Source organism: Pelodiscus sinensis, chromosome 4 (genome assembly GCF_052426305.1).
Source record: "Pelodiscus sinensis isolate ZL-2025 chromosome 4, ASM5242630v1, whole genome shotgun sequence".
Classification (NCBI taxonomy): domain Eukaryota; kingdom Metazoa; phylum Chordata; order Testudines; family Trionychidae; genus Pelodiscus; species Pelodiscus sinensis.
Window position 1 is genome coordinate 130167260 of NC_143055.1, and position 25126 is coordinate 130192385.

Below are 25126 nucleotides of genomic sequence, written 5' to 3' on the forward strand. Positions count from 1 at the left end.
ACAACATCTCTCCTCAATACAGAAACATCAACTATCAAGGAAATATATATGTAGCATACTGATCACGTTAGGTTATATTTAAAGTGAAAAGACCACAGGATTAATCTATTTTTAATGTAGGGAAAGCTGACTCAGTCTTGAACGTTGCATAACATGTGGATAATTAATGTTTTGATAGTTTTCTTCAAGCTTACTGTTCACATTTTTTCTCTAATGTTAAAAAGAAAGGAATAGCTAAACCACAAGTCTAACTTACCAAGTATATGGCTATCACATGATACTTCAGATAAAGGTGCATGAAAAGAGGGCAACTATTGAACAACCTAGTCATAAGGGAAGTGCTTGGCTAATCTTTGTCAAGTAGGGATGTGAAAAAAGTGTGTGTGGGAGGAGGGGGGGAGTTGTAAACATGTAATTACTTACATGCTTACATCGTTTACATGTGGTGGGTATGGGGAGAGGTGGCTCTGCAGGAGCCGGTGTGAGCGGAGAGCCAACTTTTAAAGCAGCGCGGGGGGAGAGGAGCAGACAAAGCAGGGAGACGGCGCCTAACACCCTCCCACACCTTGCCCAATACAGAAGCAGCAGCATGGGAGAGCAGTGAGGGGAGAGCCTTGCATGTAACTGTGAAGATTAACCAATGAGACCAGGCTCATCGGTTAACCGTTTAAACGGTCACATCCCTATTGTTAGCTAGTGGTAGATTTATGCTTTTGGTCATGTGTGATCATGCCCACCTCTTCCTCCTTTTTAATGTAGTCAATGTAACTAGACAGTTTCAATATCCATATACGTCTAAATTTTCTTAAACCTACTACAATGTCTAGCGACAGAATTTTCATAATTTACTTATGCATCATAAAATGTTTCCAGTTTCTTGCCTTTCAAATTTATCTTGTTTATATTATGAGAAAAGATAAATAGGAGCATTGTATATACATGATAAAATGGATGGTGAAAGTGTATCTAAAATCCTCATCTTTTTTCTAAGCAAACATGTCATAGTCTTTCTAACCTCTTCATAAAGTGCAAATTACACTTCTAATTATTCACACAGAAGTTAATGCCAGACAAAAAGAAGAGTTAAACTGGGGTTCAGATTAAAAGAGCACATAAATTGGAGTTATTTTTAAAAATACAGATTACAAATGTAGGAAAAAGCAAGTTAATGTTAACATTTTTAAAAAAAACCTCAAACACCCGGAAAAAAGAAAATTCACATTTATGATACTTAATCAATATTAACTCATCTCCCGCAAGGTGTGGGGGGGGGGGGGGGGCGGGGGAAGGGTCATTTCCCTCCCTCCCGTTCTCCTCTTTAATGGACAGAATGCAGTACAAAAAAAATTTAGAATTGGTTTCATACTCTCAAATTTTCAGATACTAAGCATAACACTGCTTCACATTAAACTTACTTTTCACAAAATTGCATTTAGTGATGTAAGCAACTAGTCGACTAACCGATAAGCATATGCTTATCAGGTAGTCAAGTGACTACTCGACTAGTTGCTTCCCCCCACCTTGTTGCCTCTAGGCCGTGTGGGAGGGGGAGTGGAGGAGTTCCCCCCAGCACCATCTCCACGGAGGGGGCAGGGAAAGCAGAAGTGCAGCGGGGGCTCGGGCACAAGCCGGGAAAGCAGACTCCCAGCTCATGCTTGGTCTCCTGCTGCACCTTTGCTTTTTAAATGTAGTAAGAGCCACCAGGCAAAGGCAGAGCCACAGTGGGGTTAGCTCCAGAGGCTGGGAGCTAACCCTACTCCGGATTAATTCCAACAACTACTTGATTAGCTGATTAAATTTAACATCCATAATTTCATTATCTGGACAAAGTGCATCTTCATATATAAACCTCCTAGCTATATACATCACATCTGTAATCATCTGGTCAATTCCCATGAAGTGCTGAGCAATGCACAAAATTGAGTGTTTAACCAAGAAAGGGAAAGGATTTGCTTCAGTATTGTGCGTGTCTAATCAGATGTTTGCAAAATACAATTTTTGTCAACAGTGCATGACCACGAAGAAAGCCAAAGCTAACATGCACACCATATGATTAAGGCCAAGGCATTTTTATTTTAGTGAAAATAAAAAGTCACTGATCTATATTATAATTAGTTTGCTTCTATTGACTTAAGCATCTGAATGTAAGAAGAGTCTGAATGAACTCTCCTCTGACATCTAGTGATACTTCAGGAGCAGACCACATTTGCAGAGACACACCTACTCTGCCCAGGTGTGCAGCGTGATGGAATTGCATTGCCAAAATGATCCATTTGGCTGCTTTTCCATTACAATTTTCTTGAGTGCTGATCACTGGAGCCCTGTGCACACAGGATCCCAAAAATGAGCAAATGTGGGAAAGCAGAAATTGAACAGAGCTATGCTCGGCTGACAGAAACTCCTGGAGTTGAATGCTATGAGGTGGTCATGGGACATCTGTTTAAAACACATATGTCAGCAATATAGGAGAGATGAGCTGGAGTGCCATTGAGAAGCCAAGTCACAAAAGTAACTGAAATTCTTCTCTGATGGATTGTATTTACTGAGGGACAACCTCTCCTAAATTCTCAATTACTGAGGGACAATCTACACTCATTGCTACATTTGCTTCCCATAAGCTACTTTTAGGGTCTACAGTACCAAAAAAAAAACAAAAAACAAACAAAAAAAAAAACAATCAACCTAAGATACACAACTACAGCTATGAGAATAGCATAGCTGGAGTTGACATTCTTTAGGCTGATTTTCTGTGACGCCCCCACTGTGGGAGGCTGATGTCAGAAACTCTCCAGTCTACTTCCCTTACTCTTTGCAACCGGGTTGAATTCAGGGGCCGACGGGAATGTCATCAGTGGTCCATTTAGTGGTTCCTTACTAGACATGCTAAATCAAACTCAGGATATTTACCCAAAGAAGCCTCCAAAAAAATCAGTGAAGTAGATAAAGGACAAAGGACTATTGAGAGACAGAAATGATTTAATGCAATCTAGATCAAATCAGGTACTATCAATTTGCTCAGAATGTACCAAAAAAACTCTTGCTTGCATGGAAACAAATTTAAATAACATGCATCTCACTGGAATAGTAAGAGTATACTCATTCTCTTTTGCAAGTAGCAATGAACTCCAGCCATCTGTTCTGTGCAGTTAAATGAATACCTGAGACATATGATCTACTGTGAAGGCAATGCATCTGCCAATAATGGTGATTTAAAAGCTTTTAAAACAAGGAGTCTGCCACAGAAAGGCAGCCAAAGCTCCACTCTGACTTCCCAAAACAATTTTAATTAAATCTGTTCCAATGACCACCTCTAGTAAGCAAGTATTATACTATTGATATAGCTGCATGTGACTGTTCAACCTTTTAGGGATGGCTGCTGTTAGGGGAAAAAAAGCAGTATTAAAAAAGTTTCCTGTTAGACTAAAGGAATCCTATGCTTTTTTGAGATTCCTCTCTCTAGATTTCTTTATTCTCTGTGGAAAATTCTCATGTGTATTTCCAGAACACATCTCTCACTGCTACTGAAGATCAGCAAGGAAAAAAAACCCTCAGAGGATCACACAATTCTTGTCAGATTCTCTGTACAGGCAGTCCCCGGGTTACGTACAAGATAGGGACTGTAGGTTTGTTCTTAAGTTGAATTTATATGTAAGTCGGAACTGGTACATATTGTAGGGGAAACTCTAGCCAAACATTTATCCAGAGCTCAGCTTTATTCTCCCACACCTCACTTCCCTCAGTCCTTTATTCTCAAGCTGAGGTGTCTGCTGAGAAAAGCCGCTCTGCGTCTCCCTGGTCTGCTGGGAGGGGCGCTAGCTTCGCGTCTCCCTGGTCTGCTGGGGGGAAGCAGCTAGTGCGGGGTTGCCTCACCCTGTTTGTAAGTAGGGATCCGATGTAAGTCGGATCCATGTAACCCGGGGACTGCCTGTATTGCATTTCTTATAGTCAAACTAAACATAAAATCCTTAACTCTGACTTCACCTAGATGACCGTATTACATATATTAAATGTGCTATGTAGTGAAAATTTTATTTGCAGAAGAGGAAGACCAAGATAAGAGTTAAGGTTTCTTGAATATATACACTGTGCGCGCTTATTTATAAAGACTGAAATTGACCTTTTCTCATGGAGCTGCAAACATATGTTTGGGTATTCTGTCAGATATGTTGACTCTGTAGATGCTAATACTGCCTTTCCAGGTAATTTCCCTTGTTTGTATTAAATGTCTTGTAAGAGCACTTGAGCTTTCTTACCTAGCCACACAGCAGTTAATCATCTCATGTGTGCATTCCGGCAACATCCATTTCTCCAGCCTTGACACATGCAATCTTGCCCAACTCAGACCCATTTAGAATGCTTTTGTAAAGATTATTTTCCTAGGCCACTGTTTTGACCACATCACCCAAACTTCCACTGGTTGCCTTTTCCCTAACACATGAAAACATAAGCTACCTGAATTCACGTTTGAGATTTTTTGGAGTCTACCACCACCTTATTTATCTATCACATGCTATCAAGCTATTAATGCTTCACCTTCTGTCGATCCATAACGCCAGCCTCCCATACAGCTCCTCACAAAAGGGAGGCACATCTCAAACATCTGCAAAACTGCCTCCTTATGTACCTTCAGATCCATCACAACGCTCCTTTTCCACTATGCCTTTAAAAAAACTTGACAATGGTTAAGGTACTGTGTGAAGAAACCACAGCCTATCATGGTGAGCAGTATCATCTCTCTGTTTCCTTACACTCCTCCATATGTCTATACCTCCCCATTGTCTCTTGTCTCATATTTAGATCATAAATGCTCTGGGGCTGGGACCATCTTTTTGTTCCATTTGTACAGCACCTGGCACAATGGAGTTCTGGTAACTGCTTATGCACTACGGTGATATAAATAAATAATAAAATGAGCAACCTTAACTCTTACTCAGCTGTCTGCAAGGGGAGAGAGGGAAGTTTCCTAGGGTTGGCTTTCTACCACTCTTTTTAAGGGGAAGGGGTGAAATTGTGTTGGCAAGAGGTGTATCAGACGTGGGCAAGGAGGAATATCAATACAAACATAGTGGAAGTGAGCACGGTAGCAGAGCACCAGGAGGCAGCGGAGAACAAAAGCAGCACAGTAATGCAGAGTTGCAGATACGGCAGTACCATAGGATGATGGTACAGGAACAGAAATGTCTTAATGAATCTGAGGGGTTGAGGGGAAGATGTGAAGGAAGAGAGGAGAGCCAGAGAGGAGTTTCACTCAAAGACAGCACAGAAAATTATCTAGAGCTGCTCCTATGCACCACACTTTTCCCCTTTTCAGACTCTCTCCTGAAACACTTATTAGAAACTCAAACTTAAAATTCCCCTACTACTATTCTCTGCTTAATACTTTGATTGCTACACCTGATGAGACAAGGAGACAGATCATCGTAAGTATGGAAAGATGTGTCAGGCAAAAATCAATAGGTGATACTGCGTGTTCTCTGAAACTCAGCCTTAAGTGCCTATAGGCTGTATGTTAACTTTACACACTAAGTGAAAAAATCTTTTACCTACTTAGCTTAATTATGTCTTTCTTCATAGATTTAGATTGAACTGTAAAAGCTGACTAACAGGTTTAGCCACACAACTTGCATTAATTTTATTGGGAACTGTATGGCTAAATACTCCAATAGCTTTGAAATCATCAACCCTGGTTCCTATAGCAGTTATATGAAAAATATTTAGCATTATAAGAAGTTACTCACCAGGTGCAGTAACAATGGTTCTTCAAGATGTGTGTCCTTCTGAGTGCTCCACTCAGGTCTCAGTGCATCCTCACGCTGGGGATTGGAGAATTTTGCAGAGCACTGCCCCTCGCACTGAGTCTGTGCACCAAGCGTCTCGTGTCTCTGGAATGCATGTGCAGTGCGAGTCCCGTCTGTTCCTTTTCTACCTGTAAGTCCATGGAGACTCCAAGCAGAGGGGAGGACGGTAGGGTAGTAGAGCACCCACAAGGACACACATCTCAAAGAACCATTGTCACTGCACCTGGTGAGTAACTTCTCCTTCAGTGAGTGGTGTCCTGTGGTTGCTCAACTCAGGTGACTCGCCAGATGGAGGTGGGCATTGGAGTCTTAAGTTGAAGAAGGAAGGACCACATCTGCTAGAGATGTGGAGGGTACTTTTTGTAGGGCATAGTGCTGTGTGAAAGTACGGTGTGATGACCATGTGGCTGCCCTACAAATGTCCACCAATGGAGGAGGCTATCGCACTTGTGGAGTGAGCCCTGGGACTATGGTGGCTGTTTGCCCCAGAATTCACAAGCGGTATGTACGCAGCCTGCAATTCATTTGGATAGGCGCTGCGCTAAAACAGCTGTTACATGTAGTCCTGACCACGCCACAAAGAGTCTGTCCAATTTTCTGGTTGCTCTAGTTCTATCAAGGTAGAATGTAATTGCCCATCCTGCATCTTGAGTATGTAATATAGCCTCCTTGGGGGAGGCGTGAGGTTTAGGGAAATAAGCAGGTAAGTAAATGGGTTCATTTATGTGGAAGTCAGATATAACCTTAGGGAGGAACTTGGGGTGGGGTCTGAGTATGACTTTATCCCTGGTAAAAGTAGCGGAAAGGTGGGTCAGCCATGAGGGCTGCGATTTCTCCTACCCTTCTTGCTGATGTTATTGCCACTATGAATGCCACCTTCATAGATAAGTATTGTAGAGGCATAGTGACTAATAGCTCAAAGAGTGGCCTGGTGAGCATGTCAAAGATCAAATTCAGGTCCCACGGTGGTACCAGGGGGAGCAGGTTGGGACACATTTTCTGTAATCCTGTGAGAAAATGCTTCACTGGGGATGTGCGAAGAGGGAGAAGCCATCTACCGGATCATGGAAGGCCATGATCCCCGCTAGGTGGACTCAGACGGAGCTGATGGAGAGGCCTGTGTTGCTGAGGTCCATGAGGTAGTCAAGTAAGGTAGGTATAGGGACTGTAGTGGGATGCAAATTGTGCATCATGCACCATTGTTGAAAGTGTGTCCATTTGTTTTGATAGGTGCTTCTCGTGGAGGAACACCGATTGTTCAGTAGAATGTGTTTGACTCTATCCGAACAGGTGAGTTCTTAATTCTGGAACCATGAAGAAGGCATGCTGTGAGTTTCAGAGTTTTGATGTTGAGGTGACCCGTGCTGCCAGGGTGCTGCGCCAGGAGGTTCGGCACCACCAGGAGAGGAATGGGTTGATCTCTCGATAGGTAGTGGAGATAAGGGAACCAGGGTTGTCTCGGCCAAGTTGGGGCTATTAAGATTACTGTGTCCCAATCAAACCGAATCTTGTTGATCACCCTGGCAATAAGCAGAATTGGTAGAAAGGCATAGAGTAGGGGAGTTGTCCAAAGAATGGTGAAGGTGTCCGCTTGTGACCTCTTGCCCGCTCCTGCCCAGGAGCAGAATCTGCAGCATTTGCGGTTATAAGGTGTTGCAAAGAGGTCAATAGTTGGAAAGCCCCATTTGTGGAAGACTAAGAAGAGGATATTGGTATTGATCTCCCACTTGTGCTGATCTGAGAAATGTCTGCTTAGTTTGTTAGCTCTCACGTTCTGTTGTTCCAGTATATACATGGCTGTTGGGGTTATCTGGTTCCTGATGCACCAGTTCCAAAATATGACTGCTTTGGCACATAGACAGCTTGATCAGGCACCCCCCTGCCGATCGACATAGAACATAGAAGGTGTGTTGTCTGCGAGGACACGGATATTTCTGCCCTTTATCGGGGAAGGAAAAGAGCACAAGCCCTGTGAATGGCCCTGAGCTCCAGGATGTTGATGTGGAAGTGTCTCTCGTGCTGGGCCCATGTACCCAGTATTGATGTTGTGCCACAATGGGCCCCCCAGCCCATAAGTGATGCATCTGTCATTTGGTAACTAAGGGGTCTGGCCGGTGAAAGGGTACGCCTGTGAGCAGGTTGGCTGGAGATGTCCACCATTCGAGAGACTGTAGTACCGGTAGAGGAAGTGTGAGATGCTTCATGAGGCTGTGTTGGGTTAGTATATAGTTGATTGTGGGCCAATGTTGAAGGCACCTTGTGTGTAGCTTTGCAAATAGAACTACAAAAATTTTGGCAGTCATATGTCCCAATAACTGGACTGTGGAGAAGGGAGCCTGCCTGACCTGTTGAACGAAGCCACAGATTGCCTCGAATCTTTGTGGCAGGAGGTAGGCTCTTGCTGTGACCAAGTCTAGAAATGCCCCCAATAAATTATAGCCTATGCAAAAGATATCTGGTGGATTTTTGTATATTGATAAGCAGGCCAAGTCGGGAATAACATTCCCTGGTAACAGCTGTCATGATAGTAGTTAGTTGATAGGTAGGGCCCTGATTAGACAATCGTCGAGGTAAGAGAAGATAATGATATTTTGCCTTCTGAGGAAAGCCATGACGACGGCTAGCGTCTTTGAAAATACTCAAGGGGCCGTAGAGAGGCCAAAGGGGAGGACTCTCTACTGATACTGGGCTTGGACCATGAAAAATCTGAGAAATCTTCTGTGGGATCAGTGGATAGTTACATGAAAATATGCATCTTGGAGGTCGAGGGCTAAGAACCAGTCCCCTTCATCAAGTGCAGGTATGATGGCTGCGAGGGTCACCATCCTGAATCTTGTGCTGCGAATGAACTCATTGAGTTTCCTGAGATTGAGGATCAGTCTCCATCCCCCTGGTTTTTTTGGCTATGAGGAAATAATTGGAGTAGGGAATTGCATAACCCGATTTGATAATTCCCAGGACCCATTTGTCTGTGGTAATTTAGGTCCGTTGTTGGTAGAAAGGTCTCAGGCAGTGATGGAAGGTGACCTTGGAATGCACTAGAATTGCGGGGTGGTCGCTCAGACCCTCGACTAACACTTCAAGTTTGCCGTTTGGTGAGAAGTGGATTAAGCTGTGGAGGAGTGGTTTTGCTGCATCCTCCTCCTGTTAGGACATTGCTTGGGCCTGTTGTCATATGGCCTCTGCTGTTGTCTATAGTAATTGTAATTATAGTCCCTAGGCCTTTGGTAGGGGGTATATTTGCATTTATCAGGTGAGGTGTACATTCCCAGAGTGCAGCGTGTCATTCAAGAGTCCTTTATTGAGTGTAGGATCTCATCTGTGTTGTTAGCGAATAGCTGTTTTCTATCAAAGGGGAGATTCTCCACATTTGACTACAATTCTCTTGGGACCCCTGATGACTGTAGCCACAAGGCTGTACACATTACAATGGCTGTGGCTCTAGCAGCAGAGTTTGCGACATCCATAGTGACCTGGAGAGCAGTTTTCGCTATTGACAAACCTCCTTAATAATGGATTGATGGGGAGGTCATTTATTGTCAAGGAGATCCTAAAGCAGGTATTATAATTTGGCATAGTTGGCATGATCATAATTGGCCAGAAGGGCTGTATAATTTGATATACTGAACTGGAGTGTGGCAGAAGTGTACACTTTGCGGCCAAAGGTGTCTAGCCATTTGTGTTCTTTGTCACGGAGCGTAGACTTAAATTGTGGGTTCTTAGCCTTGCGATTAACCGAGTTCACTACCAGTGAGTTCAGTTGGGTTGTGCAAAGAGAAAGTGTATGTCTTTTGCAGGGAAAAAATATTTTCTGTCTGCTCTATGGTTTGTGGGCGGAACAGAGGCTGGATTTTTCCACAGGGTATCTAAAAGTTCAAGGATAGCTTCATTGACAGGTAAAGCTATCTTCAAGGATGCTGTTGGTTGTAATATGATGAGTAATTTGTATTGTTTATCTTGAACCTCTTGTAATGTGATGTTTTGGGATTGGGCTACCCATTTAAACAATTTCTGAAATTGTTTCAGATCATCTGCTGGTGGAGAAGGCGAGATCTGAAATACTGCTTTGTCCTGTCTGGATCTAGGTTCGTGTGAGGAGCTCTCCGAATCTGAGTGAGGTGAGTTGTCATGCTCATTAGAACCCCGCTTGAGAGATTACTGAGGGTAGGTGAGCAAGCGAGGAGCATGCAGAGATTGTGGGTGAGCGCTTGAAAGTGTGCTGTTGAGATGTAGAGGCTGTGTGTCTTGAGTGGTAAGCGTGGGAGGAACGTGGTTGGTACCCCTGCCATGTGTCCCAAGGAACCTAATGAAGCTGGAACTGATGTGGGGGGTTTCTCTGCAGTGCCAAAGATTGGCAGCACCAAGGAAAGAGAGGCTCTAGGCAGCACTGATAACAAGCATGCCGGGGAAGTCCTTGTTGCTTGAGAGCCTTTGCGGGGTGATGAAGCTGTCCTGCCAGAGGGCTTTTGTTGTCCCCTCAATTCCTCTGATTTGTCCCTTGAAAGTTGAAGAGACTTTTCCCAGAGCATGGCTTTAAGCCGCATTTCACAGTCTTTTCTGGCCCTAGCATCACATTCCGACAGCCAGGGCACTTATGTGCTGCATGGGACTCCCTCAGGCATTTGACACAGAAGGCATGGCTGTCAGAGGTAGGCATTGAGTCTCTGCATAAGTTGCATCTTTTAAAGCCAGGGGAACCTCGCATGCTAAAGGGAAGTCGCCGTGGTGGCTGCTTTTTTTTTTTTTTTTTTTTTTTAAAACAATCAACGTTGAAACTAGCTATAATTAACGAATTTGAGGTAAAGCCTAAACTAATTATAAATGTCTCGTTTCCCTGTGAGGAAGAAGAGTGCTGCTTTGAACTCCGTCTTCAGCTGAAGACGGTTTAAAAGGAACTGACTGAACTCGCACTCCACGTGCACTCCACAAACGGCAAGGCACGAAATGCTTGGTGCAGTGCAAGGGATACTGCTCTGCAAAACTCTCCGATCCCTGGTGCGAGGATGCACCAAGACCTGAGTGGAGCACCCACAAGGACACCACTAACAAGTTATAAATATTAGGAGTAAACTACTGTTACTGTGGGTTGTTCTTGCTTTTTGCTCAAAATTTATTAATACTCGTCAGGTTCTTCTTTCATTTCTCTCTCTCTCTCTGTTTTAGGTACTTATTTTATCCATATATGAAGACTAAAACCCGGAAGTGAAGACACTCAGACCAAGAACTGGTGCTTTTATGTCCCTCCTAATTTTAACTCCACTAAACATCATCTTCCAATACTGAAAACACTTACATACATGTCTAGCTTTAAGAATATGAATCGTCCCATTGAGGTCAATGGATTGCAGTGCCTAAGTATATGCAGGATCAGAACTCCAGGCACCAATTCCCAATGAGTTTTGTATAGGAGAACACTTCAGTTCACGCAGATTCCTTATATAGTCAAACTAAAAAACAAAAACCTTAACTCTGGTTTCACCTAGATCGGGGCTGGGAACCTAAGGCCTTGGGGCTGGATGAGGCACCTGGTTTGCCTGGATCTGGCCCCTGAGGCTCCCCTCTCCCCCAATATTGAGGAACCCGTGCTAGCACTCCAGCCCCTCCGCTGTCCCCCATGCAGCTGAAGCACACAATCTACTAACTTGCTCCCACCGCACCCAGATCCAGTGTGTGAGGGGAATGTGGAGAGTATCTTTCTTCTTCTCAGTCAGGGGCCACATCAGTGGTGGTCTGTTTGCGGGTTTTTTGCTTCTCAGTTGTGTACAGCCCCCAACTGATTTTTCTGTGGGTCAGCAGCCAAGACCCAGCATTCTACATATGTAGAATCAGGGTTTACCTCAACTAGTGGATGAAAACACTGAGCTCTCCATATGGTAATTTATTGGCACATTCTTTATCGTTACACCTAAGAGAGACTAATTTGTACAGTGTTGCAATCTTAAGTTTTCACCAAGGCCAAGTCAACACACACAAGGAACATTCACAAGGCTATTTAAATACCATTTTTGTAGGCATGCACTAAAGCACTCTGTATCATTAGCATTCCCAAATATAATCCTTGATCATCTCTGGATCCATCTTAGAATTCAGACACAAACTGACTTAGTTAAAACACGGAAAGTCCACATTTTAGTATAATGAGATTCCTTGGGGAGGGAAAACTTGGCCTAACAAGTTAAACTTTCATGAAGTATGACTAGATATTCAGAGAAGTGCTACAACAGAAGTCTTATTTAATCCAAAGTAAAGGTTCAAATATGTTTTAGGAATTTGAAAAAAAAAAAGACAACCTCTAATATTAAATGTAAAATTATTTAAATATCTCTACTCCATTCAAGTTTATTTCATTGTAGTACATGTAATAATATCAAAAGCATTAAAGTCCTTTTGCTCTTTATGCACTAAGTCGTGTACAGAACAGATAATTACAGGTTTGCTGTTTCTTGGATTTAGTTTTATTACATGGTTTATCCAAGGTGAAATGTCTAAGACATCAGAAACATACATGCACTTTTTTATAAAACCGAAACACTGATATTTTATAGATTCACTACTCAAAACACTCCTGGATTGTGAATTCATTTAATGAATAAACTGGGAATGAATAAGGACATTCTTAATTCAACAGAAGAGTACAACTGCAAATGTAGAACTCTGAATTTCATCTTTTAAAATAATCTATTCTACTACTTGCTCATCACGCACAAATATCTATATCTAAGTTTTTGCTGACAGACATGCTTCTATGAAGTTTGAAAGATAGATTTTTAAACAGCCATATGGCATGTGACACAGAAAAAGCACTGACTGTCAAACTCCATCCACCAGATACCAATTTTAAGAATGTGTGGGCAATATTTTTAAGATGGGAGGAGAAAAAACCCATGTAATAGTTACCAAATGTTTGTAACTAAGTTCACAATCTGATTCAGAACACTGAATTACTCCCTGAACTGAATGCCAGAAATAAATACTGAAATCTTTCTGTTAGGCAACTAAAGCTTTGATTGCTTAATTTGCTTTTTGGTAGATTGAATAAAGTTAAACAGACATTATATACAAATATGTACATACTTAATTTGAAAACATCTATTTTTTTCTTAAAATTTAGTGTCATCCCCTACCAAATAAAGTATATTTCTATTTACAATGTATTTTTTTCAGGTATAAAGACAATTCTCAGTATCTGCAGCATTGCTACCTGGATACTCAAGATTTTTTTTAAAAAGTATCTGCTGATTGAAGAGCAACTGCAATGCAATTCCAATTTACTAGCTACATATTTAGTAAAAGATATTCCTTTAACAAAATCAGTATATACTACCCCTTTACACAGATTGTGAGACTAGAGAAAACAGAGCAGACCTATATTAAACAAAGCTGTTACAGGAAAAACTGCTAAGTTATTCTAGTCAGAAAATGTACTGCTACTGCTCATGACAATACCAAAAAAAGGAAGGTATAAAATTTTGTCATCAGACACATGCACTGATATCCCACTAAGTAAATGGGAATTACACAGGCACACCCAAAGACAGAATCTGGCCATAATACAAGAGAACATCTCTCTCAGGATAAGTCTACACTGCACGGCTATTACGGGATACTGGAGGTCTAACAAAAAGCCGCCCGTTATTTCGAAATATTTTTTGAAATAACGGGTGTGCTATTTCATCATCCTGGTAAACCTCATTGCATGAGGAACAAGGGAAGGCTCGAAATAGCACATTATTTCGAAATTTGGCACCAAAGTTCAAAATAAGCTATTACAAAATAGATTTGAGATAAAATACGCAATTTGTGTAGTGCAAATTGCGCATCTTATTTCAAGTTTAGTGTGTTTAGAGTTTTCATTATGTGTGCTGAAAAAAGTTCAGATATTTACTTCTCAACTGGTGGATGGAGAAGACACAGTATTTGCCATATCCCTGCAGCCCAGCATCACGCTTTTTGGCGATTACTGAATGCTTCAAAGATATCACCCAGTACCCTCTTCCCTACATTTTGCACCCATCAAATTAAGAGCATTTGAGATGGAGAAATTAAGGAAAAAATCAATTTAACTCATTCCAAAATTCATCTACAGTACCTATTCTACACTGAGATCTTAACAGTATTTACAGTAATCCAAATGGTTTTGTCTCATTGTAACAGTATTTCTCACTAATTTACCACCCGAAAGACAATGGCAACCACTTGTTCAAAAATTGCATTTTTGTGAAGGCGATTGACAATAGGGGGAAAAAATTGGTTTGGTGTTTTGCTTCTTTATATTGAAGATGTATTATGAGAAGATCTGAAGGGCCTAACTACACTCAAACCCCTCAAGTGGCATTCACAGTACAAATACGTAGGAAGGAACAGTGACGGTCCTGAGAGTTTATAATTCATAGATTCTAAGGGAGCACTGATCATCCAGCCTAGATCTTCTACATAACACAGGCCACAAAACTTCCCCAAAACAATTCCTGTTTTTAAAGAGACTTTTAGGAAAAAAAATTAAAAAATACCACAGTGATGAAGAACACACAATAACTTTTAATAACTTGTTAATAATTAGGGTAATCAACAATTAGAACAATATACATTTAATTTTCAGTATGAATTTAACAAGCCTCAACTTCCTGGTAGACTAAAGAGCCTATTACAGGGGTTGTACACTTCTGATACATGATCCACCAGGGTAATTCACTGGCAGGCTACAAAACATTTTGTTTACATTGATCGGCCACAGGCACAACCTCCCTGCAGCTCCCAGCAGTTGCAGTTCACCATTCCTGGGCAATAGGAGCTGCAAAAATTGGCATGGGTTGTAGGGATGGACTGGGCACTGCTTCTCACAGCTTGCATTGGCCAGGAGCAGTGAACCACAACCCCTAAGAGTCATACCTGTCAACGGTTAATGTAAACAAAATGTCTCATGGCCTATCAGCAGCTTACCCTGATGGGTCATATACCAAAGGTTCCATACCCCTGGCCTAATATCTAATATTTGTTCTTGATTTACATATTAACAGACTGTGATCAAATCACTAACCAGACAATACAGGAACAAAGTTGAGGAAAGGGAAATAATCACAGAAATATAGGGTTGGAAAGGATTATAAAAGGTCATCCCACCCACCCCCTTGACACCTGGACTATCCCTGACAAGATGATGTCTAACTGTCTCTGAAAAATATTCAGTACCGGGGATTCCACAGATGTAACTTACTATATCTCCTGCTTTTTTCTTATATTTCTCTATTCACTGCCACTTTTGGGGATGGGGAGACAATCTCTCGACAGTCTCTTTGCTTGCTCCACCCTCCTTCCAGACACTATTTCAGGGTGTCTTTATCTTAGGCCTCATCTATACTTAAAAGCCGGAGAACAATCTGGGATTCAATTAAGCAAGTCTAGTAAACACCCGCTAAATCGAACCCTGAGGGCACTCCCATTCTGTGCTGGTACTCCGGGCAGTTGCAAGGAATAAGGGAAGCTGACAAGCATGTTTGCTCCTGTCCACCTCCTGCTGTGAAGATGGCTGCCCAGCCCAGCCCCACCTGGCCCCACTGCCACTGGGAATTCATAGAATCATAGAACTGGAAAAGACCTCAGAAGGTCATCAAGTCCAGCCCCCTGCTCTAGGCAGGACTAATCCCAACTAAATCAATCCAGCCAGGGCTTTGTCAAGCCGAGACAAACACCTCTAGGGATGGAGACTCCACTACTTCCCTAGGGAACCCATTCCAGTGCTTCACCACCCTCCTAATGAAATAGTTTTTCCTAATATCCAACCTGGACCTCTCCCACTGCAACTTGAGACCATTGTTCCTTGTTCTGCCATCTGTCACCACTGAGAACAGCCTCTCTCCATCCTATTTGGAAGCTCCCTTCAGGAAGTTGAAGGCTGCTATCAAATCCCCCTCACTCTTCGCTTCAGCAGACTAAACAGACCCAACTCCCTCAGCTGCTCCTCATAGGTCATATGCTCCAGCCCCCTATTCATTTTGGTTGCCCTCCGCTGGACCCTCTCTAATGTGTCCACATCCTTTTTGTAGTGGGTGGCCCAGAACGGGACACAATATTCCAGATGTGGCCTCACCAGAGCCGAATAAAGGGGAATAATGACATCTCTGAATCTGCTGGCAATGCTTCTCTTAATGCAACCTAATATGCCATTAGCCTTCTTGGCTACAAGAGCACACTGTTGACTCATATCCAGCTTCTCATCCACTGTAACCCCTAGGTTCTTTTCTGCACAAGTGCTACTTAACTGGTTGGTCCCCAGCTTGTAACTATGCTTGGGATTCTTCCGTCCCAAGGGCAGAACTCTGCACTTGTCCTTGTTGAATTCCCCAGCCCCACGGACAAGGGACGGGGGGAGGGCGGGGAAAGGGGGGTGATCCCTGGCCAGGGTGCTGGGGGTTTCCCGGGTTACCCCAGCCCGGGCTACCTGTACACCACCAGCCCCACTGCCAGTGCCAGTCTTGCTACCACTGGGGGTTCCCTGGCCCAGGGCTGCCTGGTTCTCACCTGGCCAGGGTTTCTCTGGCCAGGGCGGGGGTTCTCCTTTCCCCACCTGGCCCCACTGACACTGGGGTTCCCCAGCCAGGGCTTCCCAGCCACCATCTGGCCCAGCCACTGCTGACCCAGTCAGGGCTCCCTAGCTCTGTGTTCTCCCAGCTAGCTCCCGCTCCTGCCGGACCACAAATTTTGCCAGACCAGAGAGTCCCAGATCTTGAAGGTTCAACCTGTACTGCATTTCGTTGTACTTGGGGCTACTCTTTAAGAACATACAAGACTTCATCTATGCAAAATGCAATTGCCCAATTGTGTGTTTCTATGGGATGAGGAACAAGAAAGTACGGCACCTATAAATGCAGCACCAGATATTTTCAAAGTTTCTACAGGTATACAAGGCACTCAACTTTACTTTCTGTATAGTCTGGTACTTAGGTCTCCACAGGACTGCTTCACACTCTCTCATTACAGCACTGTGGATCCATAGGTTGCTCATGATGTTGGTTATGTTCAACTACACTTCTTAGTACTCAGGCTTATTTAAAAAAAAAAAGTAGAGCACCTACTGAGATACATCAATACAGTAGTTCAACGTTAAAAGATGCCTCATTTCTGAAAGATTCTACCAGTTAGAGACAATACTCCCTATACATAAATTAGGAAATACCAACTGAACCAGTAATATCTCAAACCCCCCATATATTATTTTTATCATAAATAATATATACAGAAGGTTTGGATGAAAGACTCTGCATAAGTGTCTGTCAGTTACTGTGGAAATAGACTCAATGTTTTTTTAACACTAAAGTATATTCGTCTTTAAATCTGGTTATACTCAATAAAACAGAAAAATTCTAAATTTAAAAACTAAGGCTGTTGATTAATGGCAGTTAAAACTCATACGATTAACTCAAAAAAATTAATTGTAACTGGTTGCAGTGTAAAACAATACCAATTGAAATTCATCACATTTTAGATGTTTTTCTACCTTTTCATTACAGTACAGAATAAAGTGTACAATGCTCACTTTTATGATTTTTATTACAAATATTTGCACTGTAAAAATGAAAAACAATAGTATTTTTAAATTCACATCATGCAAATACTGTAGTGCAATCGCTTTATCATGAAAGCGTAACTTACAATTTAAGGGGTATTTTTTGTTTCAGAACTGCACTCGAAAAAAAAAAGCATGTAAATTTTGGAGCCTATAAGTCCCCTCAGTCCTACTTCTTGTTCAGCAAATCGCGACAAACAAGTTAATTTACATTTACAGGAGATAATACTGCCTACTACTTATTTACCTGAAAGCCAGAACAGGCATTTGCCTGACACTTCTGTAGACAGCATTGAAAGATATTCACTTGCCAGAAATGCTAAACATTCAGATGACACTTCATGCTTCAGCCACCATCCCAAAAGACATGGTTATATGATGAAGATTAGAGACCTGCGCAAATGCAAAATTTGTATCCACATCCATAAAAGTGAGACGTGGATTCCTGAGAATATAAAGAAGATATCTGCGACTTTTCAGGGCTATAGTGATGATGCTCGTTAATAAAATACATTAATTAAATTTGTAACTGAATTCCTTGGAGAATTATGTCTCCTGTTCTATCTTACACACATTTTGCCATACACTCGAGGTTCTGGCAGTCTCGGTTAAGAACATTTTCATCGCAGATTTGACAAAACACTAAGAAGATATCCATGTGAGATTTCTAAAAATAGCTACAGCACTCGACCCAAGGGTTAAGAATCTGAAGTCCCTTCCATAATCTTAAAATCTTAAAAGAGACAAACTTTGAAACTACAGAACCCAAGCCTTCAACTTTCCGCTGGTGGCATCTTATTCAGATGTCCGATCCACTCTGCTCTGGATCATTATCAAGCAGAACCCTTCAACATTAGGGACTGTAAATAGTTAACCAGTAAGCACTGTTTCCAGTTAATCAGTAGGAGCTTGAGCAGCTCCCCATTGGCTCCCAGCTGGGGGATGCTCCAGTTCTGCAGAGCCCACCATAGGCAGGGGCTCCTTCGGCCAGCTGGCCAGAACAACCTCTGTCGTGGCAGGCCCACCTGCCCCGTTTCCTGGCCACAGGTTATAAGCTGGCTCCCGGGGAGATCTCTTGCTGGCCCAGCTCCCAGTGAGGCTTCTTTAGAGTTTACACTGAAGAGCCCACAGTGTGTAATCGCTAGGATTTTTAGCGGTTACACAGTTACATTTTTAAATGACTTGAAATGATTTTTTTCCAAAAATGACAGAGAGAAGCTGAGATTTTAAGTGAATTATTTTAAAAGTAAAGAAGCAAATACTAAAGTTAACAGGTTACAAAACTGAAAACCCAATACCTGTGAATATAAAAGTAAGAATTGAGCACTCTAGCTCTTATGCGCCCTTTCCAATAACATGCCTAACACTCAATGTAAATCAGGTTACAAACAAGGATAAGAGTTTAATACTATGGGTATGTCTGTTACAATTATACAATCAGGTACATTATTCATGTCCAACCATGTTCTCAATATTTCATCAAAAGGGGTCACGATGGCTTCTGCCAAACGCAAGCTGATTGCCATGGTTATTGAAAGAAATATGATTGTGCAAGAAATATGTTAAGAAATATATAAATATGATGATTAGATTGCAAAACTATTAAACTGAGACTTGTCAAAAGGTGAGGCAGTGTGTCAGGGCAAATTCAACTGATGCTGAGAACAAAGGACATTTGTGGAGACAGCACTTTGTAAGTTTCCACCTGGTCCAGACAGTGAACAAAGACAAACCAACCCCTGGAGAGCTCTCTGAAGAGGGGCCCCTCTGAGCTAAAAGACAGTAACCTGTAACTGTACAAGAGACAAAGAAATGGCCCAAGAGGTTATCCATTGCAGAGAAGAATCTGCATCAGGGGTATCTTATGAAAGGTGAATCCCTGCTTTCTGAATTGGACAAGGAATGCAAAAAACTTCACCACTGCGTGAAATACTTTGAGTCGGAAAAATAACTTACCCTTCCCTTATACTTGCTTTTATTTGAATCATGCTCTCAAACTCTATTAAATAAACCTTAATTTGGTTTTACTATAGCACAAGCGATTGAGATATGTCTAAAAAGAGCACTGAACTAAGATGAGGTGAAACCAGTAAACCAGAGCGCACCATTTGCCTGGATCAGTGTACAACACAGGTGCACAGAATATAAGCGACTGGGCACTCAAATGTAACAAAGTGGTTCATGTAAATGGCTAGCCTATAACTGGAAAGAGCGAGGCTTGTGAAGCTCAGAGTACAGCACCTATGCTGTCAGCAGTAAGTATCTAGGAACAAAAAGTTGATCCTGGTATGCACAGATAGCTCCCAGCACAGTAAGCAGTACTTGTAAACAGGTAGTACTGATTCTTCCTGGACAGACTGTGTAACCTGAAAAGTGTCTCAGTGATTCATTTATGAATTCTACTTCTGCAGACTATTCTGGAGAAAAATAATAAAAGGACACAAAAGACTTCAAAATTCCAGAAAGCAAACATCTGCATTTATACAAAGGAAACATTTAAAAGTTGCAAAATTTTCACCAGTCTAAACAAATTGATCAAACTGAGGTCAGAAACATCTCACGGAACAATATCAAAAATAGTGCAGATAAAGCTTTTCCTTGAACTACTCTAATATTTTTGGTGAGGTACAATACTGGATTAGATGGGGAAGGAATTTTCCTCCCAGGTCAGACTGGCAGAGACTGGGGAGGGGGGGGGGAAATAAGGGGGAGAGAAGGAGTTGACCACTCTGGGTTACTTGCTGGTTTCAACTAGAATAAATGGTGAAGTCTTTGTAGCACGAAATCTTTAAATTCAAGCTTAAAGAACTTCAGTAACTGAGTAAGTGGTTATGGCCTATTACAGGAGTTTGTGGATGGTCCTTTCTGGACATAAAGGCCTAGTCTCTGCACTACAATCACCCGTCGATGTAATCAAATAGCACAGCTGAAATCGACGTATTTTCCACATCGATAGACCATGTAGTGCAGACAAGCCCAAAGTCTTTGGTTATGTCTACACAGCAACTAAACATCCAAGGCTGGTCCATGTCAGCGAATAGTAGCAAACATGTCTGCACACAGGCTGAGACCTCCATGGGGGAAGGGAGGAGAGTCCTAAAGCCCAGACTTCACCCCAAGTTCAGATGTTTACATGCCATTTAATAGCCCAGCAGTCCGAGTCCCCAAAGTGACTCAGTTGGGCAGGTGCTTAATTGCAGTGCAAATATGTCTTATGAGACTGTAAAATGTTCAAGTATAGACTAGGGACGTAAAATCCTGGTTAATCAGTTAACCAGTTAAACATTCAGGTGACCTAAAGTTTAACTGGGTAACCAACTAAAGTGGGGTCCATGCTGAGGAATGCTCCAGCTCTAAGCCCGCAGGGTTCACACAGGGCTGCAACTGGCTCTGCCAGCTCCTATCCTGTTAGAAGAGTTCCTGCCTGCAGGGCACCTAGGGTTCCCTGCAGACAGGAGCCGCTCTGGACATCAGAGCAGCTCCTCTCTGCGGTAGCCTCCTGCCCGTGGCAGGTGGGGAAATGCTCCAGCCCCCAGGCATTACCAGTTAACTTTTCACATGGCTAGTAAGGCAGCCTTATTGATCACAATCTCAGTGAGAAATTATGAATCACACAGAATGTATGTTATCCATTTTGTTATCAGATCTATATTTTAGACGGACAGTATTTGAATTAACTAACTTGATCCTGTGTCTGGGATCTCATTCAAAACAATACCAGCGTCTCAAGCAAAACTGATAGTAGTCTAAAAGGCTCCTTAAATACAGATATGATCTGGACTCTTAATATTACACACTTTATACAAAGTTCCTAAAGTTCTTTCCTTTCGAAAGGCCCTCCCCACACACATTTCAGAAAGAGAGATTTTGTCTCACTGCCCACAACTGGGCTCACCCCCAGCAACACTCAGTTAGCTGTAATACTTGCAAATGTGTGCATGTAGGTTACAAGGCAAAGCAGGCTTAAGAACCTGGATATGGTTTAAGCCAGCAAGAGCCATTTCGCCCCCTGCCGTTTTCAAAGGGCAAATTAACAGATACTCCCCAGTGAAAGGAGAGCCCCTCAACTCCGAAGGCTACAATTACCCCCTTGGCCTCTCTTGCGGGGGACCGGTCCCCATAGTGGCGCCGTCCAGCCGCCACAACCCGACCCCCGAGCTTTCTCTTCTTTCTCTGCGCCCCGGGGCCCTTTCTCCGTGCACAGCGCGGTGCGGTGCTGCCTCCTCCCGGCTGTGCGGAGCCCCGCCAGTGGACAGCTTATGCAACCAGATCAGTTGGGCCACCCCAAAGGCCTCCAAGTCCCGCCTGACCGGCAGTGGGGATCCCGGTCCCTCCCGCCGACCCGCTGTGGCGAGGTCCCGCCGACCGCACAACGGGAGACAGGGAAAGGCAGCCCGCCACCGGGAGACCGAGAACACACACCGGCCCGCAGCCACACCTCCAGCACGTGTTGGCTGAGCCCCGCGGCTCCGCAGTGATCCCCTCCTGGGCCCCTGCCGGCCGAGACCCCTCAGACTCGGGGGGGCTCGCAGCTACCCCTCTCCCCGCACCTGCCAGTAGAGCCCGCTCCACCCGCTGGGCAAGTGACAGCCGAGCTCCCCCTTCTCCCCCACACACACAGGTACCTGCCAGCTCCCCCCACCCCCGAGGCCCCCAGATCACGGTCCCGCAGCCACCCCCCCCCACACACACACACCCCGGCACCTGCCAGCTGAGACACCCCCCCACACACACACCCCGGCACCTGCCAGCTGAGACACCCCCCCACACACACACACACACCCCGGCACCTGCCAGCTGAGACACCCCCCCACACACACACACACCCCGGCACCTGCCAGCTGAGACACCCCCCCCCCCCACACACACACCCCGGCACCTGCCAGCTGAGACACCCCCCCCCCACACACACACACCCCGGCACCTGCCAGCTGAGACACCCTCCACCCCCCCCCCACAGCCACACACACCCCGGCACCTGCCAGCTGAGACACCCCCCCCCCCACAGACACAGACACACACACACACACCCCGGCACCTGCCAGCTGAGACACCCCCCCCCCCCACCCCAGCTGAGACACCCCCCCCCCCCACACACACACACCCCGGCACCTGCCAGCTGAGACACCCCCCCACACACACACACACACACCCCGGCACCTGCCAGCTGAGACACCCCCCCCCCCCACACACACCCCAGCACCTGCCAGCTGAGACACCCCCCCACACACACACACCCCGGCACCTGCCAGCTGAGACCCCCCCCCCCACACACACACACCCCGGCACCTGCCAGCTGAGACACCCCCCCCACACACACACACCCCGGCACCTGCCAGCTAAGACCCCCCCCCCCACACACACACACTCCCCCGACACCTGCCAGCTAAGACCCCTCCCCCCCACACACACACACCCCGGCACCTGCCAGCTGAGACACCCCCCCCCACACACACACACCCCGGCACCTGCCAGCTAAGACCCACTCCCCACACAGGTACCGACCAGCTACTCCAACCCCGAGACCCCCAGATCGCCCAGCAGCCACACACACACACACACAGGTAAGAAATAGCTGAGACCCCCCCCCCCCCGCACACAGGCCGCCATGAGAGCTGCAGCCCCCCCCGCCCCCCCCCCCCCCCCCCCCCCCCCCTGCCCCCCCCCCCCCCCCCCCCCCCCCCCCCCCCGCACCTCGGACACCTCCTCCTCCTCCTCGTCCTCCTCCTCGCTGCCGTTGTCGCTGCTCTCGCCGCCGCCGCTCTCGCTGCTGCTGGCCGGGCGGCAGGTCCGGCTGCGCTTCGGCTTCTGCGGCTTCTTGTGCAGCAGCAGGTCGCAGACCCGCACCAGCCCCCGCGGCGCCAACGGGGACTGGCCGCCGCTCAGGCCCGCGGGGCTCGCAGCATCGCCGCCGCCGCCGCCCCCCCTCCGCCCCGGCCGCCTGGTCCATGGCTGGGGCCGCGCTCGGTCCCCCCCGGCGCTGCTGTCGCCGCTCGGTCACCTCTAGCGCCGGCGCCGCGCCACCTCTCGCGATATTTGGCGCCGCCGTCACTGGCGCCGGGTGTCGTGTCCCCTCCCTCTTCTCCGGCTTCCCAGTGTCCTCGAGCCCTGCCGGCCCTTTCCCCTTCTGCGCACGCTTGGCGCGGCGCCGGATTCGGAAGCGCTTGACGTCATTACGCTCCCGCCGGCCGCTCGCCCTATCTGCGGCGCGGTTGTCTCGCGCTGGTGCTTGGGCCCGCCCTCGCGCCCAGTCGTCTGGCGCGAGCGCTTGTTCTGTCCTCGACTCCCGCCTTTTCCCAGGCGGCGCGAGGTGCAGTGACGTGCCCAGGGGTCACCCAGCAGCCCAACCGACGGCTGCGCTGGGCATAGAACCCAGGTCAGCTGAGTCTCGTGCAGCGCCTGGTGAACTGCACAAGCCCGCTGCAGCCCCCTGCGTCTTGCACTCGCCCCCTTGAGTTCAGTGCAGCCAGGGCATGGGGCCCGCAAGCGCAGTTCCCCCCAGTCATTTCGTTTTCATGTTAATCACCTGCAATGCTGTGTAGTGACCCAAATGCTCATCTGGAAAGTGACCCGCACCATGTCTCACTGCCCATTTGCAGTCTCCCTGGGCTTCCTAATGCCCTCGGCCCCAGACTGGTGATTGGTTAAGAACATAAGAACGGCCATGCTGGGTCAGACCAAGGGTCCATCTAGCCCAGTGTCCTGTCTGCCAACAGTGGCCAATACTAGATGCCCAAGAAGGAGGAAACATAACAGGTTATCTTCACACGATTCCTCCCCTGTCACCCATTTACAGACAAACAGAGGCTAGTGACACCATTCCTACCATCCTGGCTAATAGCCATTGATGGACCTAACTTCCATGAATCTATCTCGCTCTTTTTTGAACCCTGTTAAAGTCCTAGTCTTCACTACATCCTCTGGCAAGGAGTTTCATGGGTAGACTGTGCGTTAAGTGAAGAAAAACCTCCTTTTGTTTGCTTTAAAACTGATGCCTATTAATTTTGTATGGTGACCCCCCCTCCCCCCATACCTAATGAAATCAGAGAAACTAGATAATTTCATGGAGGTTAGGACCATAAAAGGCTATTAGCCAGGGGATAGAAATGGTGTCCCTGGTCTCTGTTTGTCAGAGGCTGGAGAGAGATGGCAGGAGACAAATCGTTTGATCATTGTCTTCGGTCCACCCCCTCTGGGGCACCTGGTGCTGGTCACTGTCGGCAGACAGGCTACTGGGTTAGATGGACCTTTGGTTTGACCCAGTACAGCCATTCTTATGTTCTTATGTTCAGTTTCTATCCTGGGACAGCTCAGTTTATGTTGCTATAGCATCTAGGGGCCTCTATTAAACCAAGGCTTTATTATATTGTATTAACTATATATTCAGTCACACAGTCATCCCTAGTATCAGAGGGGTAGCCGTGTTAGTCTGAATCTGCAGTTAGTACATGCATCTGACAAAGTGGGTCTTTGCCCACGAAAGCTTATGCTCCTACACTTCAGTTAGTCTATAAGGTGCCACAGGACTCCTCGTCGCTTTTACAGTCATCCCTAATTTCATTTGGTTGTTCTGGTAAAGGACAGGAAGGATAGCTTTCAAAAAAATCACAAATTGGACTCCAAAACTCATGATTGAACTAAAAATGAAATGTTATTAAATGTAAGGGGTTTAAATTGTTTTATAGTTTCTGTGCAAGGAATGTGAACGAGTAACCTGGAAGGATCTCCCCTGCCTGCACAGAGTTGGGAGTGGGAGACTCAGTCC

General features: G+C 45.3%; 1 protein-coding gene and 1 long non-coding RNA gene across 2 annotated transcripts in view; one reads left to right on the top strand and one right to left on the bottom strand.

Annotated features, from left to right (window-relative positions):
* ANKRD17 (ankyrin repeat domain 17) overlaps positions 1-23465 on the bottom strand; it is a 137630-nt gene extending 114165 nt beyond the window's left edge. Inside the window, 2 exon segments of the mRNA XM_075929383.2 lie at positions 23056-23283; positions 23285-23465. Of these exon segments, the coding sequence (XP_075785498.2) occupies positions 23056-23283; positions 23285-23311 (255 nt within the window). The 5' untranslated portion in view covers positions 23312-23465.
* LOC112546179 (uncharacterized) lies at positions 7915-10882 on the top strand. Its single transcript, XR_003089823.3, has 3 exons — positions 7915-8015; positions 9825-9916; positions 10644-10882. It is a non-coding gene; the product is annotated as an uncharacterized LOC112546179 (long non-coding RNA).
* Positions 23466-25126: the final 1661 nt, after the last annotated feature.